This window comes from Ailuropoda melanoleuca, chromosome 6, assembly GCF_002007445.2.
Source record: "Ailuropoda melanoleuca isolate Jingjing chromosome 6, ASM200744v2, whole genome shotgun sequence".
NCBI classification, from domain to species: Eukaryota; Metazoa; Chordata; class Mammalia; order Carnivora; family Ursidae; genus Ailuropoda; species Ailuropoda melanoleuca.
In genome coordinates, this window is record NC_048223.1 from 99,699,854 (window position 1) to 99,722,248 (window position 22,395).

At 50.8% G+C, this 22,395-nt stretch overlaps 1 protein-coding gene across 1 annotated transcript in view; it reads right to left on the reverse strand.

Moving 5' to 3' along the window:
* CRTAC1 (cartilage acidic protein 1) overlaps positions 1 to 22,395 on the reverse strand; it is a 144,118-nt gene that overhangs the window by 56,222 nt on the left and 65,501 nt on the right. The window contains exon 3 of the mRNA XM_011221980.3: positions 4,702 to 4,898. Coding sequence (XP_011220282.2) covers positions 4,702 to 4,898 — 197 coding nt within the window. The remainder of the gene's footprint in view (positions 1 to 4,701; positions 4,899 to 22,395) is intronic.

Consider the following 22,395-nt stretch of genomic DNA (forward strand, 5'->3'; position numbering starts at 1 on the left):
GGTCTGCGTGCTGCCGTGACGTAACATCCGAAATCGGTTGTTAATGAAACAAGCAAGGAGCAGCAGTGCGAGTGGAGTGTGCTACTGTTTGTGTAGAGAAGGGGGGTACATGTAGGTCGAAGGTCGCAGCTTATCAGTGACTATTCTGTAGGATGGAGTGAGCGAACGTCACGTAAGTGGTGGGGCTTGCAGGTCCTGCTGACCCATGCCACCATGACCCTGGGTCGCGTGGGCAGGAGATCTCGGGCCACACAACGCGGTGGCTGCGGTGGCCAGCACTGGATCCCTAAGGGCATGGGGTCTGAGGGGCAGCTGCAGGAGGTCCTGGGTTCTTGGATGTTGAGGGAGGTGCTGGAACCAGCCTCTTGTCCCCCTTTGTCCTACACACTCTCCCACCTGATTTTCACCAAGTAATGTGTTGCCAGAGCCACACTGGCTTGTAGGTTTCTGCGTTAGTTAAGCCATAAACTGGTTTTGTTGGCCCAGGCCTTCTTGGGATTGTGGTTAATCTTCCTCTGTTTCCTCCCTCCCACCTATTTTCCAATTCTTAATCCTTGACCCAGGCCCTCCTGATACCCTTTTCTGGGTGGTATCTTATTTGCATGATGGTCCTTTTCCGTTTCTGCTCCTAGAGTCTCTCTCTCCCGTGCATCGGGAGGGAGGCCTGGCGCCTCTACCCAGGACACTTCTAAAGGCTCTGGCTTTCTTCATGCTCCAGGATTATAACAGTTACTGCTTGGAGAGCACTTACTAAGTCCTAGATACCGTTATAAGTGCTTTTCTGTCAGTGTCTCAGTACATTCAAATATACGTATTAAATGTTTATTAAGTGACATTAAGCAGTCTTAGAGATATAGCAGCAAACAAGACAAAGTTTCTATCCATATGGGGCTCAGCAGAAGAGCAGAGATGAACTACAAACAAATAGATAACCTACTTTCACATAGTGCTGAGTGGTCTGAAGAGGAAGCAAATTAAGGCCACAAAAAGGTAGGGGTATGGTTTTCAGGTTTTCAGGTAGGACCCCATCTGAGGATGAGCCTGAATGAAGGGAAGGAGTGAGCCCTGAGAACAGTGGTGGGAAAGGCATTTCAGGCCGAGGGAACGGCAAGTATGCAGGCCTCAGGTGGGAACATGGTGAGCAAGAGGGAGAGTGTAGGCCACGAGATCAGAAAGGCAGCTGGGCTCACACCAAGGAGGGGTGTGCAGGCCACGGCAGAGACTCTGGATATAGTCTGGAGCCACTGGAGGGAGTTGAGCTTATGGAGTCGATAGGATTTGTCATGTTCTACAGATGAGGCATTGAGGCTGAGAGAGCTCCCCCAGTGAGTAAGGTGCAGATCTCCAGGTTGTACAAACTAACTGCCAGGACGCCAGGGCCTCAACCGTCTCCCAGGGACTCCAGCGCTGACATCCCAAACGCTGGCCGAGGGAGAGGACAGGGCCATCCTGCCACAGGTCCCTCCAAGGCCCCAGCACAGGCTGATGGAAACCCCAGACACATGCCACGGGCAGGTGTGGGCTGGCAGGGCTCCTGGAGGGGATATCAGGTTCCCCACAGCAGGCAGGGTGGCAGTGGCTGAGCGTCATGCCAGTTGGACCCAAGGAAGTGCTGACATGGCACAAATGTCCCAGCTCCACACCCTGCCCACTGTCGAAGAATCAATTGAATCACTCAAGTGAAAAATTAACTCAAACCCACAGACATCCCTCGAACCCACAGAAGGTCACCGGGAGGTGCACGTCTGGAACAGAGGCCTGTGGGCACTGTCACCCTCACCCTAGCACTAGGGGCCCAGCTCCAGCCTCTCCCAGATGAACACTTGTGCCCAGAAACCCAGGAAGCCCAGGACCTTCTGGGGGGCCCTCCATGTTGCCTGCCTCCCCTTATTTTCCCTTCGTTGGCAAAACTTCTCTTGGGCCTGATGGCTCATGCTTCATCTGTTCTTCCTGGATTTATTTATCAAGGTTTTTTTAAATTTTTTTTAAAGATTTTATTTATTTATTCGACAGAGATAGAGACAGCCAGTGAGAGAGGGAACACAAGCAGGGGGAGTGGGAGAGGAAGAATCAGGCTCATAGCAGAGGAGCCTGAGGTGGGGCTCGATCCCATAACGCCGGGATCACGCCCTGAGCCGAAGGCAGACGCCTAACCACTGTGCCACCCAGGTGCCCCTATTTATCAATAACTCTCAGGACGCTGAGAGTGCTCAGGGACGCTCAGAGTCTACCTGGGTTGTGGGCACCAGTGGAGGGACTTTGCCTTCAAGGAGCTTAGAGTCCATGAGAGTCAGGTACTTAGAGAAATACAAGGCTGCACTGGGGATACAGTGTAAACTTCAGGAGGGCAGGATTTTTGTTTCATTCACAGGGCATCAAATAGTGCCTGGCACACAGTAGGTGCTCAATAAATGTTCAGTGAATGAATACATTCGTGAATGAGTGGAACTCTGGCCAGGCTAGCCTGAGCGTGGAACTAACATGATGGGTAGCAGGGGGTGGGTAGCCTTTCAATTTTGACTGCACCTGAGAATCACTTGGAAAGCTTTACAATCTGATAACTGGGTTCCACCCCAGAGGTTTGGATTGGAGTGGACTGGAGTGCCCCTTGGGAACTAGGAGTGATAAAAGCTCCCCAGGAGATTCTAACGTGCAGCTTGAAGTGAGCACCTCTGCTCTGGGCTTCACAATGGAACCCGCCAAGAGCGGGGGAGGGGCTTCTGCCTCAGAGCCACCTGCCCGGCTCCTCCCAGGTGCTCTGTGCTTGGTGAGTAGGGAGGGAGTCTGCCCCCTTCCTCTGGCATCCTGCCCGCCAAGCCTATGTTCAACACCACCCCTCTTCGACGGTTCTCCCTATTTCTGCTTCCCGACCCTACTGCATCTTCCTGGGGACTCACCCCTTCCACAGCTGTCCCCTGCTGCTGCTCCCCTCCTGACCTTGATCAACTTAAAGGGTTGATCAGCCCATCAATTAATTGTGTCCTAATCCAATCTTGGCTTAGTTGGAGAGAGGGCAGTAAATCCAGCTGGGTAATCATGCCCTGATATTTGTGTAGGGATAATTACTATCTCTCAGGCCTCACTTGGTGGCAAGATGAGATGAAAACCCATAAAACACCACTCGGGGCTGTGGCTCATTGTTTCTTGGCTGCACAAGGCTGGCTGCCAGCCAGTCAGCCCCGCCTGCCCCTGCCCCTGGCACAGGCCCCAACCTCTTCCCCTCCCATTCATGCCACTGGCAGGGCTCGACATCAGGACAGTCTAGGGGCTAGATCCTGGCCTGGCCTCAAAAACCAGTAGGGGCAACATTATGGGCCCGGGGAAAGCCAGTGTGTGCGTGCTGGGGCTGGGGAAGAGGCTGGGAAGGCGGTCCCCACAGCCAGGCAGTCCCCTGCTTCCGGGAGGGGATGTTACAGCTCCGTGGGAGTGGACTTCACGCTAGCGGGCTGAGCTCAGGCTTGAGAGAATGTGAGCGTCAAGGTCTGAGAACCACCTTGATCTTTAGCCCAAGAACACAGCCCCTCAACTTGTGCAACCCTGAGCACCCACTATGAGCCAGGCTCTCCACTAGGCCCTAAGGACAAGGGATTGAGTAAGGTCATGGTGTATCTTTTTTGTTTGTTTATTTGAGAGAGAGAGAGGGAGAGAAAACATGAGCCGGGGGGAGGGGTGGAGGGAAAAGCAGACTCCTCGCTGAGCAGGGAGCCCGATGCGGAGCTCCATCCCAGGACGCTGGGATCATGACCTGAGCAGAAGGCAGATGCTTCACTGACTGAGCCACCCAGGTGCACCTTGGCCATGGAGTATCTTAATTAAAGGGTGGATCTGGAGTTGGACCCCTGGGTTTGAGTCCTGGGACTTACAAGTTGTGTGGCCTTGCACACACAAGGTCACAGTCATGTGACCTCTGTGCCTCAGTTTCCTCAACTATAAAGTGGGATGCCAGGACCTACCTAAGTGCGCTGCCGCGAGGCTCCCACGACATGATTCGTGTGAAGGGCTTAGATCCAGGCCTGGCCCACCGTCGGGGCTACTTAAGTTAGCTGTTACCGTGATCCTCACTGTTACTTAGCCTTCTGGCGTCCATGTTCCTCAGTCACTCCTCGGCGGCCCCTGCCCCAGCAGCAGCGTTACAGCGGGAGAGCAGGTTAGCCACGCAGGATCTTGGGCCGCACCCGGACCCGCTGCGTCCGAATGTGCGTTTACGCAAGACCCCCAGGTACGTCGGCGGAGACGCCCTAGGCTGGGAAAGGCTCCATGAACTCAAGGTCTGTCTGCTTCCGTGTTTCCCCAGCGTCTAGCGACTCGAGTCCGGACTGGAGTAGGTGCTCAGAAGGAGTTTGTGGAGTGAATAAATGAGCTCAGCTAAAAGCTGTGGGGGGCCCTTGAAGGTTTCAAAGCATTTCCAGAAGCAGCATGGAGGGCGATTCCAGGGGGCCGTCCGTCCAGTGAGCAGGGCTGAGTGGCCGAGCCAGGCTAGGAGCAGAGTGTGCGGGGGGCGGGGGGTGCTCAGAGGGGGAGACGGCCGCAAGTCTGAGGGGGATGGGCGTCTCTGCTGGCACGGAGTGAGCTCCTGGAGGCAGCAGGGGCCTGTGCCTGGGGGAGCCCGTGCCGGGCTAACCTGAGGAAGGCCCTCCCCCAAGCTGCTGCTGGGAGGCAGAGGGAGGGAAGCGGTAGGAGCGCGAGGCCCCAGCCCCTTACCTGAGAAGGCGTTATTGGTGTTGAGGAAGTAGATCTCCTCGCGGCCGTCCCCGTCAATGTCGCAGGCTGTGACCCCAATAGCGTTCCCCTGCCGGTCCCGCAGCGCATAGTAGGGGGAGCTGCGCTCGTCCACTGCAATGTTCACCAGTCGCTTTTGGGTCCGGTCATACTTCAGAACCAGGTTGGGGCCGTTGTACCTGGAGGAGGAAGGGGGAGGGGCCGTTGAGGAGAAGCAGCTGGGCTCACCTGGTGTCCTGCCCAACGGTGGGGCTTAGAATCCTCCCAGACAGGTCAGCCGGGGCAATTCTGCCTTGGGGCATTCTGGGGAAACCCTCAGCAGCCTCGTCTCAGGGGTCCCTGGGGGTTTGGTGAGTATCCTTAAATCAGATACAGGCTCTCTCAAAGTAAGAGTCAACTGGGCCCACATGGGACACAATACGAGAAGCAGGCGGGCCCAGGGGGATGAGCAGTCAGTGACCACCCCCTTACCACAGCCTTTGTGAAGATAACAACTACCGCCTACATCTACTTTGCCCATTTCAATGTCAAAGGCACTTTCTTATTTATGATCTCACTAATTTAAATCTAATACGCAAGTGAGGTGGGCGTGGGAGGCTGTATTATGAACCCATTTTACAGATGAGGCAACGTATGAGCTTCATTGGGGAAACTGAGGCTCAGAGAGGCTGAGCGCCCTTCCCCAAGGTAACACAACTAGTTTGGTGTCAGGTGCTAGGACTTGGACCCAACCAGGCTCTTTCTAGGGCCCTGGAGGAGCAGAGGCTCTGTTGCTGAGGTTTGGAATGACTGTCTCCTGACAGAGTCCCAGCATTTAGACAGTAGTATAAAATGAGCATCTCCGATGGGAGATCGTGACCACATCTCAAGTCAGTAGGTGGACCTGCTGAATCCCCTTTTCTAAGGAGCTCAATACGAAAGATTGAAATGCTCATCTGTCCTCATCTCTTCTGTCTCATTTTCCCGCAGCCACACAGCCTCCTTGCTGCGCTGAAAGGCCAGGCATGTTCTTGCCTCAGGGACTTTGCACTTGCTGTCCCCCTGCCCAGGATGCATTTCCTCCAGATATGCACATGGCCATCTCCCTCTGGCACCAAGTTCAGGCCCTGGCTCCATTGTTGCTTCTCAGCTAGGCCTTCCTGGCCGCATTCCTGAAACCTGCAAGCACCAGCCCCTCCCCATGCTCCTTATCCCTCGTCCCTGCTCTCTTCCCCCAGAGCTTTTACCAGCAGCTGACAATTCTCTATCTTCTTGCTTAGCTCTCTCTTCTCGGGCTGATCCCTCTAGAATATCTGCTCCATGAGTGCAGAACTTTTTGTCTGTTTTGTTCCCCAGGGCCTAGAACAGTGCCTGGCACACACCAGGCACTCAGTAAATACTTGCTGAATGACTGAATGAATGAAACCTCAGTCTATGTCTGAGTCATAAAGGCTTGGGTGTTGCACAGTCAGTTTCTTCCCATTGCCTTTCCATCTGGAGAAAGCACCATGCCCAAGGTCACACTCCGGCAGTATGGCCGTGAATGTCTGAAAGCCTCTTCCTGCCTCTAGGGAACACCAGCTTGCCAGGCTCTCCTAAGGAACCCAGCCAACGTCCATCCATTAGTCCTGGCCTCCTGCCTCTGTTTTAACCTAAGCGTGTCCATCCTGAGTGACGTTCCGCTGCAGGCCTCTGGCTGTCCAGGCCGAGAACACTTTGGGGGTGGGGATGGGGTGGGTGGAAAGACCTCTCCAAGGTCTTTGAGAGAAATCACTTCTTGCTTTCCTGAAACTGATCCAACTTGGCCCTCTCCTTCGTCACTGAGATGCAGAGCCCGTGAAGTTTGGGGAATGCTGAGCAACTGGCTGGGCGCCTTCTGGCACCCACAGTGTGTGAAGGGGGGGAACAAAGCTCACTGGGAGCTGAGTCAGCACCCGGTGATGGAAGGACGCGCCTTGGACGCCTTGACGAACAGTGTCTGAAGGCTGCGAGTTGAGGGCATGGCGTGACCCATGGGACGTGTCTGGGCAGGAGAGACAGAACACTTGGGTTCCAGCACCGTCAGCAGCTAGCTCCAGCCCCCAGGACTAGTGCTACACACTAGTTCTCCTAGCCTCCGGGTCTTCTGGTTGCTACGATCTCTGCTGCTCTTCATAAGACAGCATGGTCCCCAAGCGCTGGGCTTGCTGAAAACACTATTAGACACATCGTCTCACCTGCACCCCACAGGAGGGTAGATGAGGCATTTTCTAAAGAAGGAAGCTGAGTGTTAGGGAGGCGGTGAGCTATGGAAGGTTACAGAGCTGGTACGTGGTGGTGCTGGGCCTCTAACCATCTCCAGGCCTTCAATCCCATGTTTTTTCCACACTACTCATGATGTCAATACTCCTAGTCCTTGGATTTCTTTTTCTGGGGGCTTCCTCCAAAGTAGCGACCATGAGAATGCCCAAGAACTTCATGTCAAAGGGGAGATCATAGCCCTTCTTCGCTACAGCACTCTACAAGGCATGTTCTCATCCTCGATTTCATTTACGTCTCGCAGGTCTTGACTTTTCCCCAGATTGATATTGTAACCTTAGGCTGGTCAATTCCCCTCTCTCGGTTCTGGGTTTCTCTTCTGCAAAACGAGAGTTGGACTAACTCAGAGGGTCACAGACTGTGTTGACAAATGTGGCCACGGGGAGGTAGGGGCATGGCTCTGCACGTAGCGGAAGCCGGGTTTTTGCCCGGAATCTGGGGTGGCAGGTGTGCATACAAGGTTCCCGCTCCCATGGTGGTGGTCCTGGGGGAGCAGATGGCCCTGGATCATCTCTTCTTTGAAGAACCTGGAGGTGCCAGTTCCAGGGCACTCCCTCGGAGGCAGTGGGGCGGGCTTGCTCGGCTGGCTCAAATCCCTCCACCTGCTACAGAGTGAGCCCATGCCAGAGGGTCCTGCCGAAACCTGCCTGGGGCGAGTCTCAACACTCTGGCCGCTTCTTTCCGGTCACCACCCTGAGGGACACTAAGTCAAACCAATAGCCCCTTGGCAGGCTTCTGAACAGGCCACGAGGCAAGGCCGGAGGTAAATGCGCAGAGTTGCCACTCCTCCCTCCACCCACGTGCCCTCTCCCAGGTGTGCTGGACTGACATCTGAGCCTCTTACAATCCTCCCCTGGGACAACCAGCTTACCCCCGCCCCGCTTCTTCAGGGAGCAGATGCTCCCGTCGGGTTCCTCACCACAACCCCGAATAGGCTCTGCCTTTTCCAGCTTCTGTGACTGCGCTCAGCCCCAGCCACCCCCTTCCGGGGAATGGTCTCCCCACACTCCACCCTCCCACGAAGCCTGCCCCCACCGACTACCTTTCGGCTGGATGCGATCTCTTCTCTGGATACCCCTGCTCTGCACCTCGCTCATTCCTGCGAGGGCAGGGTTGTTTGTGTCCCAACATCACTCCCCTTCATTCAAACATATGCTTCTTGAGCCCAGGAAGCATGTGCTCTCTGCACTTGCTGCGCCTAGAGCAACGCTGGGCATAGAGACAGTGCTCAGCCAATGTCTGTCCGAGGTGCAGAAGAGGCAGCGAGGGGACGGGCAGATATAAATAACCGAGGGCAGCGAACAGAGCAGTAGCACTGGCCGAGCCCCCTTCTGCACAAGCTACCCCCACCTTCTCACGGAATCCTCACGACAGCCCAGGATTTTGCAGATGTAGGCACTGAGGTACAGAGGTTAGCCACACTCACTAACCCGCCCGCAGTCCCTCTGGGTGGCAGTCCCCATGCCGACAAGCCTGGGGGGCTGGACCTGAGGGGTGTGAAGTTTCACGTTTCCTGTCTCTGACACCTGCCAGAGATTGTTGGTTTCTTCCAGAAATTCAAGAGGCTCTGAGGCTCAGTTAAAGGGGGTTAGGGAGCAGGACAATGTCCTGTGCTTTTGAAAAGTAGCTGTGACTTCCTAGCATCAAAGCTGGGCCGAAGTGAGTGGACGGGTGGTAACTGGAAAACGTGCCTAGAGACACTGGCAGGGCACAGCCCCTGCTGTGGGAGTGCCGTCCAACTCTGGTGCCCATCCCCTGGGACAGGACTGCGGTGGACAGGGAGGGGCCTTGGGGCGGGGCCCAGGAGAGCCCGTGGGCACAGGGGCCTGGCCCCGCCCCTTCCTGGCTGTGACCTTGAACTTGTCACTGGGTGCCTCACCTCTAACTCAGGGCTGCCACATACCTCATAGCCTGGCTGTAAGGCTGAGACAGTGTGTGTGATAACACTTGGTAAACCGTGAACGTTATACAATTCTAAGTTCTCATCATTATGAAAAGTAACACAAAAGCCGAGGCCCAATCTCTTACTCGCCCGTGATCATTTTGAGAGTTTCCAAACACGCTCTAGTATTTCTCATCCCAAATATCCCACCCCTCCCCTCTCATCCTCTATGGTTATGTTTCTTTCTTTAAACCCCTTCATAAGCAAACTTCTTGAGGACCTGTCTTCGCAGGCTGTCTCCACTCTCTCACCGTCCATTCACCGCACCTTGATCCACTTTCCCCCAACTCCAGCTGAGCCACCCTCATTACTGTCACGGGGGGCTTTCATGCAGCCACGTCCAGGGACAAGCTTTCCGCCCTCATCTCCCTCGGTCTCCAGCTGCCTCTGGCACACTGGCCAGCTCTCTGGGCCTGCACCGCACCGTTCAGCCCCCTTGGCTTTGAGCATGCCTCCTGCCCTCTGGTGCCCTTCTCTCTGGTTCCCTCACCTTTTCCTCTTTGTAAGTTCTTCCTCCTTGCTCTGCCCTCTTCATGGTGGAGTCTCCAGGCCTATTCCTGGGTCCCGTTCTCCTCTCTCCGCCCCCTTCCACTGGGGGATAATATCCATTCCCATGACCAACAACTCCCAAGTTTCTATCCCCAACCCAAATCCCCAGTCCGAGCACAGACTCACGTATCTGCCTGCCTGCCTGACGTCTCTGCTTGCATGCTGATGGAATGTGTCCAAAATAGAACTAGGATTGCTCAGCCCCCCTCCTCCCTGCAACGGACACAAGGGTACTAAAGCCTGAAACCTAGAGCCAGCCTTGGTTCTCCCTGCCCCTCGTCTTCACATCTCATTCATCAGCCAATCCTGTCATTTCTACCTCCTAAACTATTTCAAAGGCTTTCTCTTCTTTCCTTCCCTACTGTCACCATCTCTGGAGAGTCTCTTTCCATTGCTTCCTCACTGGCGCCCAAAATCTAATCCCCCCCACACCGTAGCCAGAGTCGTCTTTTAAACACATAAATCAGATCCACCACTCTCCTGCCTAAAACCCACGGATGGCTTCCCCTATGTCGGAATGACCCCTTACCGCGCCTGGCCTGGGAGCCTGGCTTGATCTGCTGCCACCTCGCTGACCTCCTCCAACCACACTGGTCTCCTCTCAGCTCCCAGCATTCCAGCAGGTGCGGCCCCCACCCCATGCTCTCTCGTACGGCTGCTCCCTCTGATGAGGACACTCTCCCTGTGCTTCCCTCCTGCTTTGTCCCAGGCTGGCTCCTACTCATCCTCTAGGTCCCGCCTTGAAAGGCATCGCAGAGAGATCGTCCCCTGGTCGGTATTCCAATCACTGCATCCGCCGTCCCACTCTTGTTCGGGTCCCTATTTATCGCCACTTCTCCCAGTAAACATAAGCGCCATGAGGGCGGAGACTGCGTCTGCTTCGTTCACGTCTGTCTCCCCGTCACCAAGTACATGGTGAGCACTCTCTAAATACTTGCAGAGTGAGTGAAAGAGAAGGAGCCTGTGGGAGGTGCAGGGTCTTCGGGGTGGCTGAGCAAAAAATCGACTTTGATCCTCCACCTTCATTAGTTCCCGAAAGATAGGTACAGACATAGTCATGACAAAGCGGAGGCCGAGGGCTGGTGCCCTGGGTAAGGCTCAGAGAGAACAACAAAGGGTTCCAGATAGATACAGGGCACCTGCCTTTTTTTCTGCTGCGAATCATTGACCCATGTGAAAAAAAAGTTCCCTTAGGCAGTTACATAAAGGGAAGCTGGGTAAAAGGACCTAATAATTATTGGGTACCTATTGAATATTAGAGATTGTGCTAAGTAACTAACATATGATATCTCATCATGTGTAAATAGAAATCTTAAAATTTGAACTGTATATAAAATACACTATATCTATTTTGAAAATTAAGAATAGGGAACTTTTTTTTTCACTCAAAAAGAAAATGAATGGAAAGTAGATAGCTATTTAACATTACAGTCAGGGGAGAGAGGCGGGGCAGAAAGAAGAGACAGGTGTATGTACACACAAAGAAAGAAGATAGAGACACAAAGGAATGCACACCAATGAAAACTGAGGGACAGTGAACCCCTGAGCACAGAGAGAAAAACCACACACATAAACACAGATAAAGAGAATGACCCAGATAGAAACAGACACATGTGGCAAAGGGGATATGCACACATACAGAGACAATAGAGAGATTCTTGGAAGGACACAAAGTCATGGAAATATCAACAGGACTCTGAGATATCATCACAGAGAAACAACCCATCTTGTGGCCATCTTGGGCATTTCCTCTAAAGAAATTTAAAGGTGTGTGGCATTTTCACAACTGGGCATAAGGGACTATATTATTCTTGTTCAATACCCTTATTTTATAATGAAAAAAGTGACTTTCAGAGAAAAGTGACTTTCTGAAAGTCAAACAGTTAATCGTTAGACAAAATAAACTGAAAGACATACTTGTTCCTTAATCTAAAGCAGGGATCAGCAAAACTATGGCCTTGGGGCCAAATATGGCCTGCTACCTATTTTTGTAAATAAAGTTTTATTGAGACATAGACATGTTCATTCATTTATGTATTATCTATGGCTGCTTTTCCTACACAACAGACTATATGGCTCCAAAGTTGATAATATTTACCATATGGCTTCTTGCAGAAAAAGATTTCTGAGGCTTGAAAGCATTGTTAGCCTCAGGGCACCTGGGTGGCAGTTGGTTACGTGTCTCACTCTCGGTTTTGGCTCAGGTTGTGATCTCAGGGTCGTGATCTCAGGGTTATGAGATTGAGCCCTGCGACAAGCTTGCGCTCAGTGTGGAGTCCACTTGGGATTCTCTCTCCCTCTGCCCCTCACCCCTTGTGCTCTCACGGATACTCTCTAATAAAGGATTGTCAGCCTCATATTATGGATATATCACATGTTCTAAGTGATCATTATCAGAACACAAAATTAGAGTAAACTTTAGTAAAAATTAATTTGGAGTCTGTACTTGGAAATATACAGTTTTCTGAAACAAGTACTTCAGTGTAAGTATAGGTGGACTCTAAGGAAGATGTTAGGTCTTAGGATGGAGGCCATGAGGCAAAATAACGTGTGGAGAAAAAAGAGACTGAGAAGAGTTGCCTAAGATGAGAACAGGGTCCCACATATGGGGGGTTATCTAAGGCTAAGATATGAGTAAATGCATGTGCCCTTAAAGTGAGTGAAGGGGTTAAATGGGGTGTGGTAGATGGCTTCCAAAGATGGCTGCCATCATTTTCTTTCTTCTCGTATGCACATGTTACTCCACCTGTCAAGAGGTGGGATCTCTTCTGCCTTGAATCTGGGCTGGCTTTGTGACTTGCCTCAGTCGTAGAATATGGTGACGCGGAAGTGAGGTCGAGCCAGTTCAGGGCCTGGCCTTGAAGAGGCCTGCCGGCTTTCCCTTTGTCTCTGGGGGAAGCCGGTCACCATGTAAGTGATTTGACTACCTGAGACAACCATGCTCTGAGAAAGCCCAGTCTAGCCCCAGGGCAAGACCATGTGCAAGATCACGTAGGCACCAGATAGGTGCACGAGGACCTCGTGGGCTGTCCATCCAGCCCAGGCCAGCTCAGTCTACAGCTGAATGCAGCCAAGCGAGTGACACTATTTGATGTCCTGTGGAGCAGAAGAATGACCCAGCTGAGCCCTGCCCAAATTCCTGACCCACAGAACTGTGAGAAATCATAAATTGTTTTTCAGCTACTGAATTTTTGGAAAAGGAAGCAGATAATGATGACTTATCATTTCAGACCTAAGGGGGAAGAGGAACTTATCCCTGGCAAGTAGGAAAGAGTATTATGAATCAGTGCAATTCTCTAGTTCAGCCATTTCAGTTCACAGCAGGCAGGTCTCCCCGGGCTTTCCTTGGGGTCATACCTGGATCTCAGAATAGCTAATGGTCTATGCAGAGCTGAGGGTGGAAGGGTACTAAAAAATACAAGGATGCCAGACGCCCCTGTTTTTCTACCCCTTCTTCTCATTCTTCTTTCCTTTGTAGACAAATCTAACCATTTCCCATTTTGAGTGGGAACTTTGAATAGAGATAATTTCTTTGGAAAAAAGTGTAATGCTTTTTTTTTCCTTTTTACATATTTGCTTGTTTGAAAGCCACTGAGGTGAAATAGGACCAAAAAACATATGGGAAGGCATTTAAATAGGAGATCACAGATTGTATCCTGGAAGAGGCTATATCCAGAGGCCAGATATTAGTTTAAAGGAATGGAGACTTCGGTAGTGGGAGGAATCTAGGCATGACGAGAAACCTGGGGTAGAAGATCTTATAGGGAGTAGGTTGGGTACATCTGGAAAGGGCATCCCAGAAAACAAACAAGCAAGCAAACAAACAGGTAAATTTGATCCTGAGTTAGGAGCTAACCAGGGTGGAGAAGACCCCATAAGTAAGTGCAAAGAAGGTAACTCTTAAGATGGAGGACAAACCCCTTTTGACCTAACGGGTGGGTGGTTTTTCAAGAAAGGGATGTTTGGCACCAAAAGGTCAGAATAACCCATAGTGATGAGTGTCTGTGTTCTGTAAAAACTCCACGCAGACTGACTGATTTATGCCTTGTTCTAAAAAAGATCTGTTCTCAGCGTGTGCTTTATATGCCCTTGGAATTTCTTATATTTTGGTGAGCGTGGAAGCACCCAGAAGGCAGAGACTACCATTTGCAGCTCTATCCCCCACTAAACCTAGGACAACGTCAGGAAAGGACAGGCGCACAGTCATTTTGGTTGTTGTTGGTGGTGGTGGTGGTGATGGCGATTATGACGATGATGCTGATAGTGAAATGACTCTACTCCTCACTGCATGTTTACCTCAAGACAAGAGGAAGACAGGGAGGCAGGAATCCCATAAACGATTAAAGGAGGGATTCAGGTGACAGACGGGGGCTGTGTTACTCAGGATTCTTTGGTTGCACGTGGCAAACGACCCACCTGCACCAGCTGAGGAATTTATTGGCTCAGATGTCCGAACCGCAGACAGAAAGGGTACAGCCGGGCCTCAGGGTGACTGGAACCAGGGTTCTGGCCAGAAGGTTTCCTAGACTTCATGTCTCCTCTCTTCTTCCTCTTTCCTCTGTTGGCCTCCTCTCACACTGTCCTCCTCCACAAAGCTTGACCTGTGGCAACACTCTCAGCCTCGCCCCTCAGGTGAGGCACTGATGGCAGATGTTTTCTTCCCTCAGTTCCAGTGTGAGAGGCCCCGGGACAGGACTCTCATTAGCCCGTTGAGTCATGTGCCCATCTCCAGGAGCGGGGAGCCTGTGGTTGACAGCCTTCAACTAGTATCAGAGCTAGCGAGAGCAGCACATATTTTTAGGGAGAGAAGTGCCAGGAACGATGAGGGATGTGTCTCCAGATAGACAGTCACTCATCTGGGTCTGTACGTTCCAGAGACAGACATGCCAGGACCTACTGATGGAAGGCAACGATTCCCTGACACCATCGAGTCCCTGTGTCCTCTAAATAGATCCCAAGGTCTCCCCACTCCCCTCCGGAAGCCCCAGAAAGAGGTAAACACAGAAAGTGGGGCAACTGTCTGACTCACTATGTTCTGGAAATGGGTCTGGTTCTTGGCCTCCTGCCTGCTCCTCCATTGCTGGCCTCAGGGAGGCGAGAGGGCGCAGAGAGTTGGCAGGGAGGAGCCTGGTGTGGGGAGTGGGGGGACACAAGGTGAGCTCTGGGCCAACTCTGTGCTCAACGTTCTGTGGGTTCAGGCAAATCACTTAACTGCTTGGTCCCCCAAAACTTTAAATGTCAAGTCAAACTTTCTTCCCTCATGCTATATCTACCTAGAAGCTTTTAGATAAAAAGATGTTAGCCTTTGTCTCTCTTTTGGTTAAGGAGGTGGGCCAATTTAGAGGCAGAATAGCAAGGCAAGTAGCCTATGGATGCTTCACTCTTCTTTAAGAGTGAAAAAGATAAGCCAGTCATTCTCCAATGACTTGCATTCCACCCTTCTGGGATCCTGTTTCCAGGCTGGGCACACTGCATGGCCCACAATGGAATTCTCGGCTCAGAGAGCCTCCCTCCTAATATGGCAAATAAGGAGGGGCCCCCATCCCAAGCTTTCAGGAGGAGGGAGAGGTCACTTCTTCTGGGGTAAAGACTTTATAGAGAAGTTATATTTGATCTAGAACCTGAAGGAAGTATAGGATTTTCAAAGAAGAAATATGAGTTAGGCATTTACAAAAGAAACAGTGGGAGTTATGAAGCAGAAACATATGCTTAGGGAATAGAGGGCACACTAACTAGATGACACAGAGATGTGTGTTGGACAATTGGGCAAAAGACTGGAAGGCAAATTGGAAATTTCATGGCAGCTAAGATCGCAGAAGATGTGGCACATAAACTAAGACTTCAGATTTTATCTGGTGGGAAATGGGGAGCTGCTGGAGGATTCTGGGCAAGACGTACCATTATAACAGTACTGTTCTGAAGAGCATTGTCTGGTGGCTGTGCGCAGGAAGGATGGGCCAGAGGAGAGACTCGAAATGATAGTGGAGAAGAATGGGAATTCCCCTGAATTATTCCAAAAACCCCTGAACTACTTTGAGCAGATTTTTGTTCCTTGCAAACACATGACTCCTAAGACAAAGTAGAGTCAAGAAGCACAGAAGCAAGGAAGCAAGGGTTAAAGAGAGAGGCATGGCCAACAGTGCGGAATGCTCTCAAGAAGTCAAAAAGACCAAGGACTGGAACAGGCAAATGGCTTGGTCACTTGGAAGGCACTGTTGACCTTCAAGGAAGCTGTTTCCTTAGAGAGGAGAGAAGACCTAGGTCGAGGGCAGAAGCGAGTGGAAATGGGCAGCAGTGTAGATGGCTCACTGAGGACCAGAAGGGCTCAGAAAGGCCTAGGATCCTGGCCAGGGGACACGGAGTGAAGCGACAGTCTCACCATGCTATGGGGCCTGTGCATGTTTGTGGGTGGGAGGAAAAGACCCAGGAAGGCAATGGATTTAGAGGGACCTGGGCAAGATGTGTAGGGGACGGAGGGGACAGAGTCTAAAGTTCGAGCCACCTAAGGTCAGATCACCTGGAATTAAGAGATGAAGAGAGGAAAGCAGGATGGGTAAGACAGGATGAGGCGGAAGAGATACCTGGACAGTTGGTGCCTAGAGACCTTGGTCTGCTCCTGGGTGAAGAAGAAGTGAGGTTCTTAGCTGAGAGGAGGTGTGGAAGTCATAGCTTGAGGAAGGAGGAAGAAGTCAAAGTAACAACCGAGGAGCTAATCCGTGGCCATTTTCCACGGTAAATGGGGCATGCAGGTGATCTACCTCCAGGGTCAAGTGGGGACAACTTGAGGGAGGCAGGACAGGGTTAGCTGAGGGGGCAGGGAAGACACACTCTGCACTCGGAGTGGAGCCATCCCAGCAGGGAGGCCAGAAGAGGGGTCAGGGAGTCCTCCAGGGGCAAGGCACCGGGAGAGGGGGCGTGCAGGCAGCACTGTCTCGGGGAGCCAAGCGCAGGATGGGGCAGGCAGTCGGGGTCTTAGACTGGAACGGGAGCTCCCTGCCCCTCAGCCCTTGGGAGTGGCTGGGTGAGGATGGTGGAAGCATCTTCCCTAGGAATGAGTGGCGAGCTCTGTGGCCGCAACACGGGGACAGCAGAAAGTGCACCGGACTTGGAGTTAGAACAGAAAGGCTGAGAGGCTGTGTAGCTCTGTGGTGAGCAGTGTGACCCAGAAGTCAGACCACCTGCGGGCACATCCCTGCTCTGCCACTGTCTAGTGGTGTGGGTGTCCTTGGGCAAGTCACCCAACCTGTCCATGCCTGCCGCAGGGCTGTGCTGATGATTAAGATAATACCCGTAAAGTTGTTAATACAGTGCTGGGCCAAAAGCATGTGCTCAATAAACACTAATTAGCATGTCTGTCTTCTCCCATAGACACTCAGTGCCCGACACAGAATGGGAACTCGAAAAATATTTTTGAAAGAATGAATTATTATGATTATTACCTGTGTAGCCTTGAGCACAGAAGACTTAGCTCCACCGAGTTCTGCACTATATTTTATTTTTCTAGCCCCTAACACGATGTCTGATAAAGGAGCCTGCTTACGTTCCCTAGGATTCAGTTTCCTCATCTATAAAGCAGGGCTAATAATATTTGTTCTACCTCAAGGTCAGATGAGATGACCTACGTAAACTGTGACATAGCCGGAGGTTTTGCATGTGTATGCACACACACACACACGTGCGTACGTGCGTGCACACACACAATATATGGCTGTTGTCTGCAGCACAGGCTGCTGCCTGGGTCCCAGGGGAGCTCTAGCGCTTCTACCCTATTCGACAGGAGCTGAATGATAGGCCCACTGAGCTGCAGGAATGCCCGGTGAAGGGGAGGCGACAGGAATTCGTTGAGGCCTGGTCACAGTGGCTGTGGTTTTCTCCAGCAGGGAGGAATTTGGGGCTGGGCACGTCATTGAACATAAGGTATGCAGGAAGCTGCTGTAAGTCAGCCTGTCCTGATGTCTGTGTTGGACAAGGAAGGAGAGACACAGGTGACAAGGCATGGGTCACAGGCCCTGGTGAGGGGAAGAGAACAGACAGGTCTTGGCTGGCCAAGGGCAGGGCTTAATGTGAAGACAAGGACCAGGTGGGCTCCTGTTGGTCACAGCTCATGGGGGGGGGTGGAGATGGCCATGTTCAGCTTAGTAGAGTCCCCTCCTTCTGGCCCAGGGCTCTGTCCAGCTGGAGTCCTGGCCCAGACTCTAGCTGTGTGCATTCCCCTTGACCCCTTGATGACTATCTGCTTGGAATTTCTAATTTAAGTCACTGTTGGACTCTCCCCACCCCCACCCCATGCCTGTCAGGATACACGGGCCATGCTATGTTGGCCCTTTCCCCCTTTGCCTGCCTGGATCTCCACACGCTCTCTCCAGACCCTGTGGATATACAGCTCTGCTTGCTGGACCCCACTCCCTATTCACTCTGCTATCATTCCAATGTGCTTGCTGGACCCCACTCCCTATTCACTCTGCTATCATTCCAATGGGGAAATCAAGTTCCTTCTAGTTGTTTCTCAGGCTGCAGCTAATGGAAGCATGCCTGGCTGTCTTGAGAAATAATAGCTGGAGGAGGCAGCAAAAGCCTTCTAGTTGCTATGGAGTGTTAACTGATGAATTAAACTCTTCATTTTGATTTGAAGGAAACAGTCCTAGAAGAGACTCTTGCTTTAAAAAAATATAAAGCTGCCAACAATGAAAGGCATTCATTCAGAGGGGTCTTTGTTGCCAAGCTGGCTTGAATTCCCTTAGCCATGCATTAACACTAATCAGAATCTGGCTGCTAGAGTAAATGTGCATTAAAAGTTTAGTGATAGAAAATGTTGTGTGTTAAGTATTAGCAAGAAAGTACCAGATGTACCTAGGTAGTTATTCTTTAAAGTGCTTACAGTATAAAAATTACCTACGAATGGCAACTAAAAATAAAGTTATTTTAATTAAAAATGAAAGGAACATGAGTATAATCTAAGATATTAGGTAATGTAGACACTTTATGTTTGAACTATCCGTCTAGAGTAAAGCCACTGCTAGAGCTGGCACACCGTAATTGCAGAAGGAAGATCCTTGCTATTCAAAGTGTGGGTGGGAACAGGTGGCACCAGCAACATTTGGGAGCATGCGAAAAATGCAAAATCTTGGGTCCCAGATCTCGGAGTCGGAACCTATTTTAACAAGATGCTCAGGTGATTCACGTGCACATTCAAGCTTGAAAAGGGCTCATCTGGATCAGTGTGTCTCAAGCAGTAGCCTGGTGACCATATAGACTGGAAACACCTGGAGAGCTTGTTAAAAATACAAATTGCTAGAGGCTACCGGGAAGATGGCAGAGTAGGGAGACCCTGGCCTCACCTTGCACAGCCACCTAGAGAACCCACATCGGCAAAAGTAACCCAGAAAGTGACCCGAAGACTGGCAGAACAGACTCTCCCCAGCCAGACACAGACAAGAGGCCACAGCAAAGTGGATCCACCCCCAATGATACGCTCTTGGCAAGATCCCATCAAAGCAGTGCCACAAGCCTGGCAGGGTGCAAGCAGCCCAGACAGGACCAACACCACTCCAAAGTGAGTCCTGCTCCAGGTAGAGGGGAACATAACCACATACCAGTCTGACTGCCACCCCAGCAGTGGGCTGGGGGCAGGCAGCTGGTCTGACTGCAGGACCCACCCACCAACAAAAGCTTCTCAGGGGACAACACAGGGAAAGTGCCTGCAGTTCGGTGCTACGTCGTCTCTGGAAAACACCTGGTCTGACTCAACTCAAGCCCAAGCCAGCCCTGGACTGGTCCACTAACGCCAGAGGCACCAGACCCTGCCCGCAACAGGCAGAGAGCCATCACAGGCTGGACTGAAGACAAACACAGCTCTGCCACAACAGTAGGACACCCCTGTAGCAACACACATAGGAGATACCCCTGAAGCACCATATTCTGGTGAAAAGGAAACATTGCATTGGGGGGCACTACAGGACCTCTTCTTCATAAAGCCACTACTTTCAAGTGCAGGAGACATAGCTGACTTTCCCAACACATAGAAACAGACACAGCAATAGACAAAATGAAGAGACGGAGGGATATGTCCCAAATGAAAGAGTGGAACAAAATCATAGCAAGAGACCTAAACAAAATGGAGATAAGTAATATGTCTGATAGTTCATTTAAAGTAATGCTCATAAAGATACTCACTAGAATGGGGAAGGGAGTGCAGGATCTCCATGAGACCCTCCACAAAGAGAAAGGAGACCTAAAAAAGAACCAGTTACAGATAATGAACTCACTAAATGAAATTAAAAATAGACAACCTGGAATAAATAGCAAAAAAGAAGGACAGATCAGCAACCCGGAGGACAAAGTAATAGAAAGTAATCAATCTGAGCAGATGAGAGGGAAAAAGAAATACACAAAACGAGAATAGATTCAGGGAACTCAGCGACACTGTCAAGCATAACAGTCTCATGATAGGGATCCCAGAAGGGGAAGAGAGAGGAAAGGGGGCAGAAGATTTATCTGGAAAAATAATAGCTAAAAACTTCCTGAATCTGGGGAAGGAAAGAGAACTCCAGATCCAGGAGGCACAGACCCAACAAAACCAACCCGAAGAGGTCTGCACCAAGACACAAAGTAAATAAGATGGCCAAAAGTAGTGATAAAGAGAATTTTAAAAGCAGCAAGAGAAAAGAAAGCAGTTACACACAAGGGAAACCCCAAAAAGTTATCAGTGGATTTTTCAGCAGAAGCTTTGCAGGCCAGAAGAAAGTGGCATGATATATTCAAAGTGCTAAAAGGAAAAAATCTGCAGCCAAGAATACTCTATCCAGCAACGTTTCCATTCAGAAGAGAAGGAGAGATAGAGTTTCCCAGAAAAACAGAAGTTACAGGAATTCATGACCAGGAGCACAGCCAGCCACATCCCTATTACACATGACGCCATCGGCCTGTGGATCCCAAATCCACAGTCCAGCTGCCCTCCTGCCCGAGTCAGCATGCACGGCCTGCCACCTGCTCAATGCCAAGTCAATATGCCTTCACTCAAATCGACAAGGACTCAAACTGACACTCTTCCCCTCAAATTCCAGCCCCTATGCTCAAGTTTGTGCACAAAAGTGGGCATAATTATAACAGCAGAATGAAGCAACCCAAATAGTGACACTAATTCCGTGGGATAGGTAATGGATAAAAGGAGTGTGCTAGGCTGAGCACATCTCCAACAAGCACATCAAAGAATGATACACACAGCATGATTCTGGTTCCTAACAGAAACAAACCCGGGAAAAATAAAACAAGACAAAATCAGAGAGGGAGAAACCATAAGAGACTCTTACTCATAGGAAACAAACTGAGAGATGCTGGAGGGGAGGGGTTGGGGGAACAGGATAACTGGGTGATAGCCGTTAAGGAGGGCATGTGATCTAATGAGCACTGGATGTTATATTCAGCTGATGAATCGAAGTCTACCTCTGAAACTAATACACTATATGTTAATTAATTGAATTTAAATTAAAAAAAACGCAAAAATACAAATTCCTGAGCCCAACCCAAACCTGCTGAGTCAGGATGTCCAGAAATGGAGTCTAGGAATCAACATTCCAAATGAACGACCTCCTAGGTGGTCTTTATGTTTCCCAAACTGTGAGATCCACCCAGTCTTTCCAGTCTCATCAAGGTCCACTAATGGCCAGCTGCCACACAACATTCTGAGTCCAGCACAAAAGGATTCAGATGGGCATCATCTCTGCCATTTAGGGGTTTATAACGACGTTGCTACAGCTGAACAGGTAGAGAACAAGCTATGGTAGAAACACCTGGAAGGATTTTATATTGAGTGTATATATTCACAATGCACTGGACTCTCCCACACTTGTGGATATATGTCCTCTCCAAGGGTGGAGAATAATGGACACGTTGTCCTCATCCTTGCTAGCTCTCCTGTTGCCGAGCTGATGTCTACTCCAAGGGGCCATTCATTCTTTTGGGCTACTGGGCCGGGCCCAGCCCAGCCCACAGCTTACCCACATGACTGTCCTGCTCAGAGGAGAGACAAGGAACCAGTGATTCATTTCATTAGCCTTTTCCTCTAAACCCTCTCCTCTCTTCCTGGTGCCCACAGCCCCTTCCCAGGGCCAGCAGGTCTTGGCCCTGTGCAGCTCTGCCCAAGTTGTTCCCAACACACAAGTCAGGAAAGGCTCAGATCAAGCCTAGGCCTCTGTGAACACTCAGTCCTCGGGGATGGCATGAGCTTTCTTCTTTTTCTTTTGATGTCTGCATTTGGTTCCTTCAGAAAGAGAGAGATTCGAACCATAATACTCTTTTTTAGAGATAAGAGAAAACCAGCCAGCATCTTTTGAAATTCAATGCATGACAAGGGAGATGGGGCAATATGTGATGGAGCCTGGCTGGAGATCTCTGTTGACTCGAAGCTTCCATAGATGGCAAGGAGGGCAGCCTCAACACTGGTCTTATAGTGGAAAAATGTTTAGGTTGGGCTAACCTGGCCCTGATATCAGTACTGAAGACTTGCCATGCTGTTGCAAGATGCTTTCTGGTTTACCCACATGTACGACTTACGCCATCCAGTAGGGGTCGTTATTCATCACCTCTCTCCCCTTTAAATGCAAAACTAAGGCCAGAGGTTAGTCCTGTGCCTGGAAAGCTGAAAAGGGTTGGGCTGGGCCTTGGATGTGCTTCCTCTGACTTCAAATTCTAGTTTCTTTTCACCCAACAATAATGCCTTATTCTAGTCATGAAGTAACATATTATTTTAACTAGACCAGGGATTCCTTTTGGCACAGCTCTCCCCAAATTATACCAGTGAGTGCAGAACTAGCACGTGATACTCCCTCAGCAGGTGTGGTGGCCAAAAAAGAGTGGCTGCTTCTCTACTTGGGGGCTCTGGCAACCTCTCGGAGGTGTAGGTGAAAAAT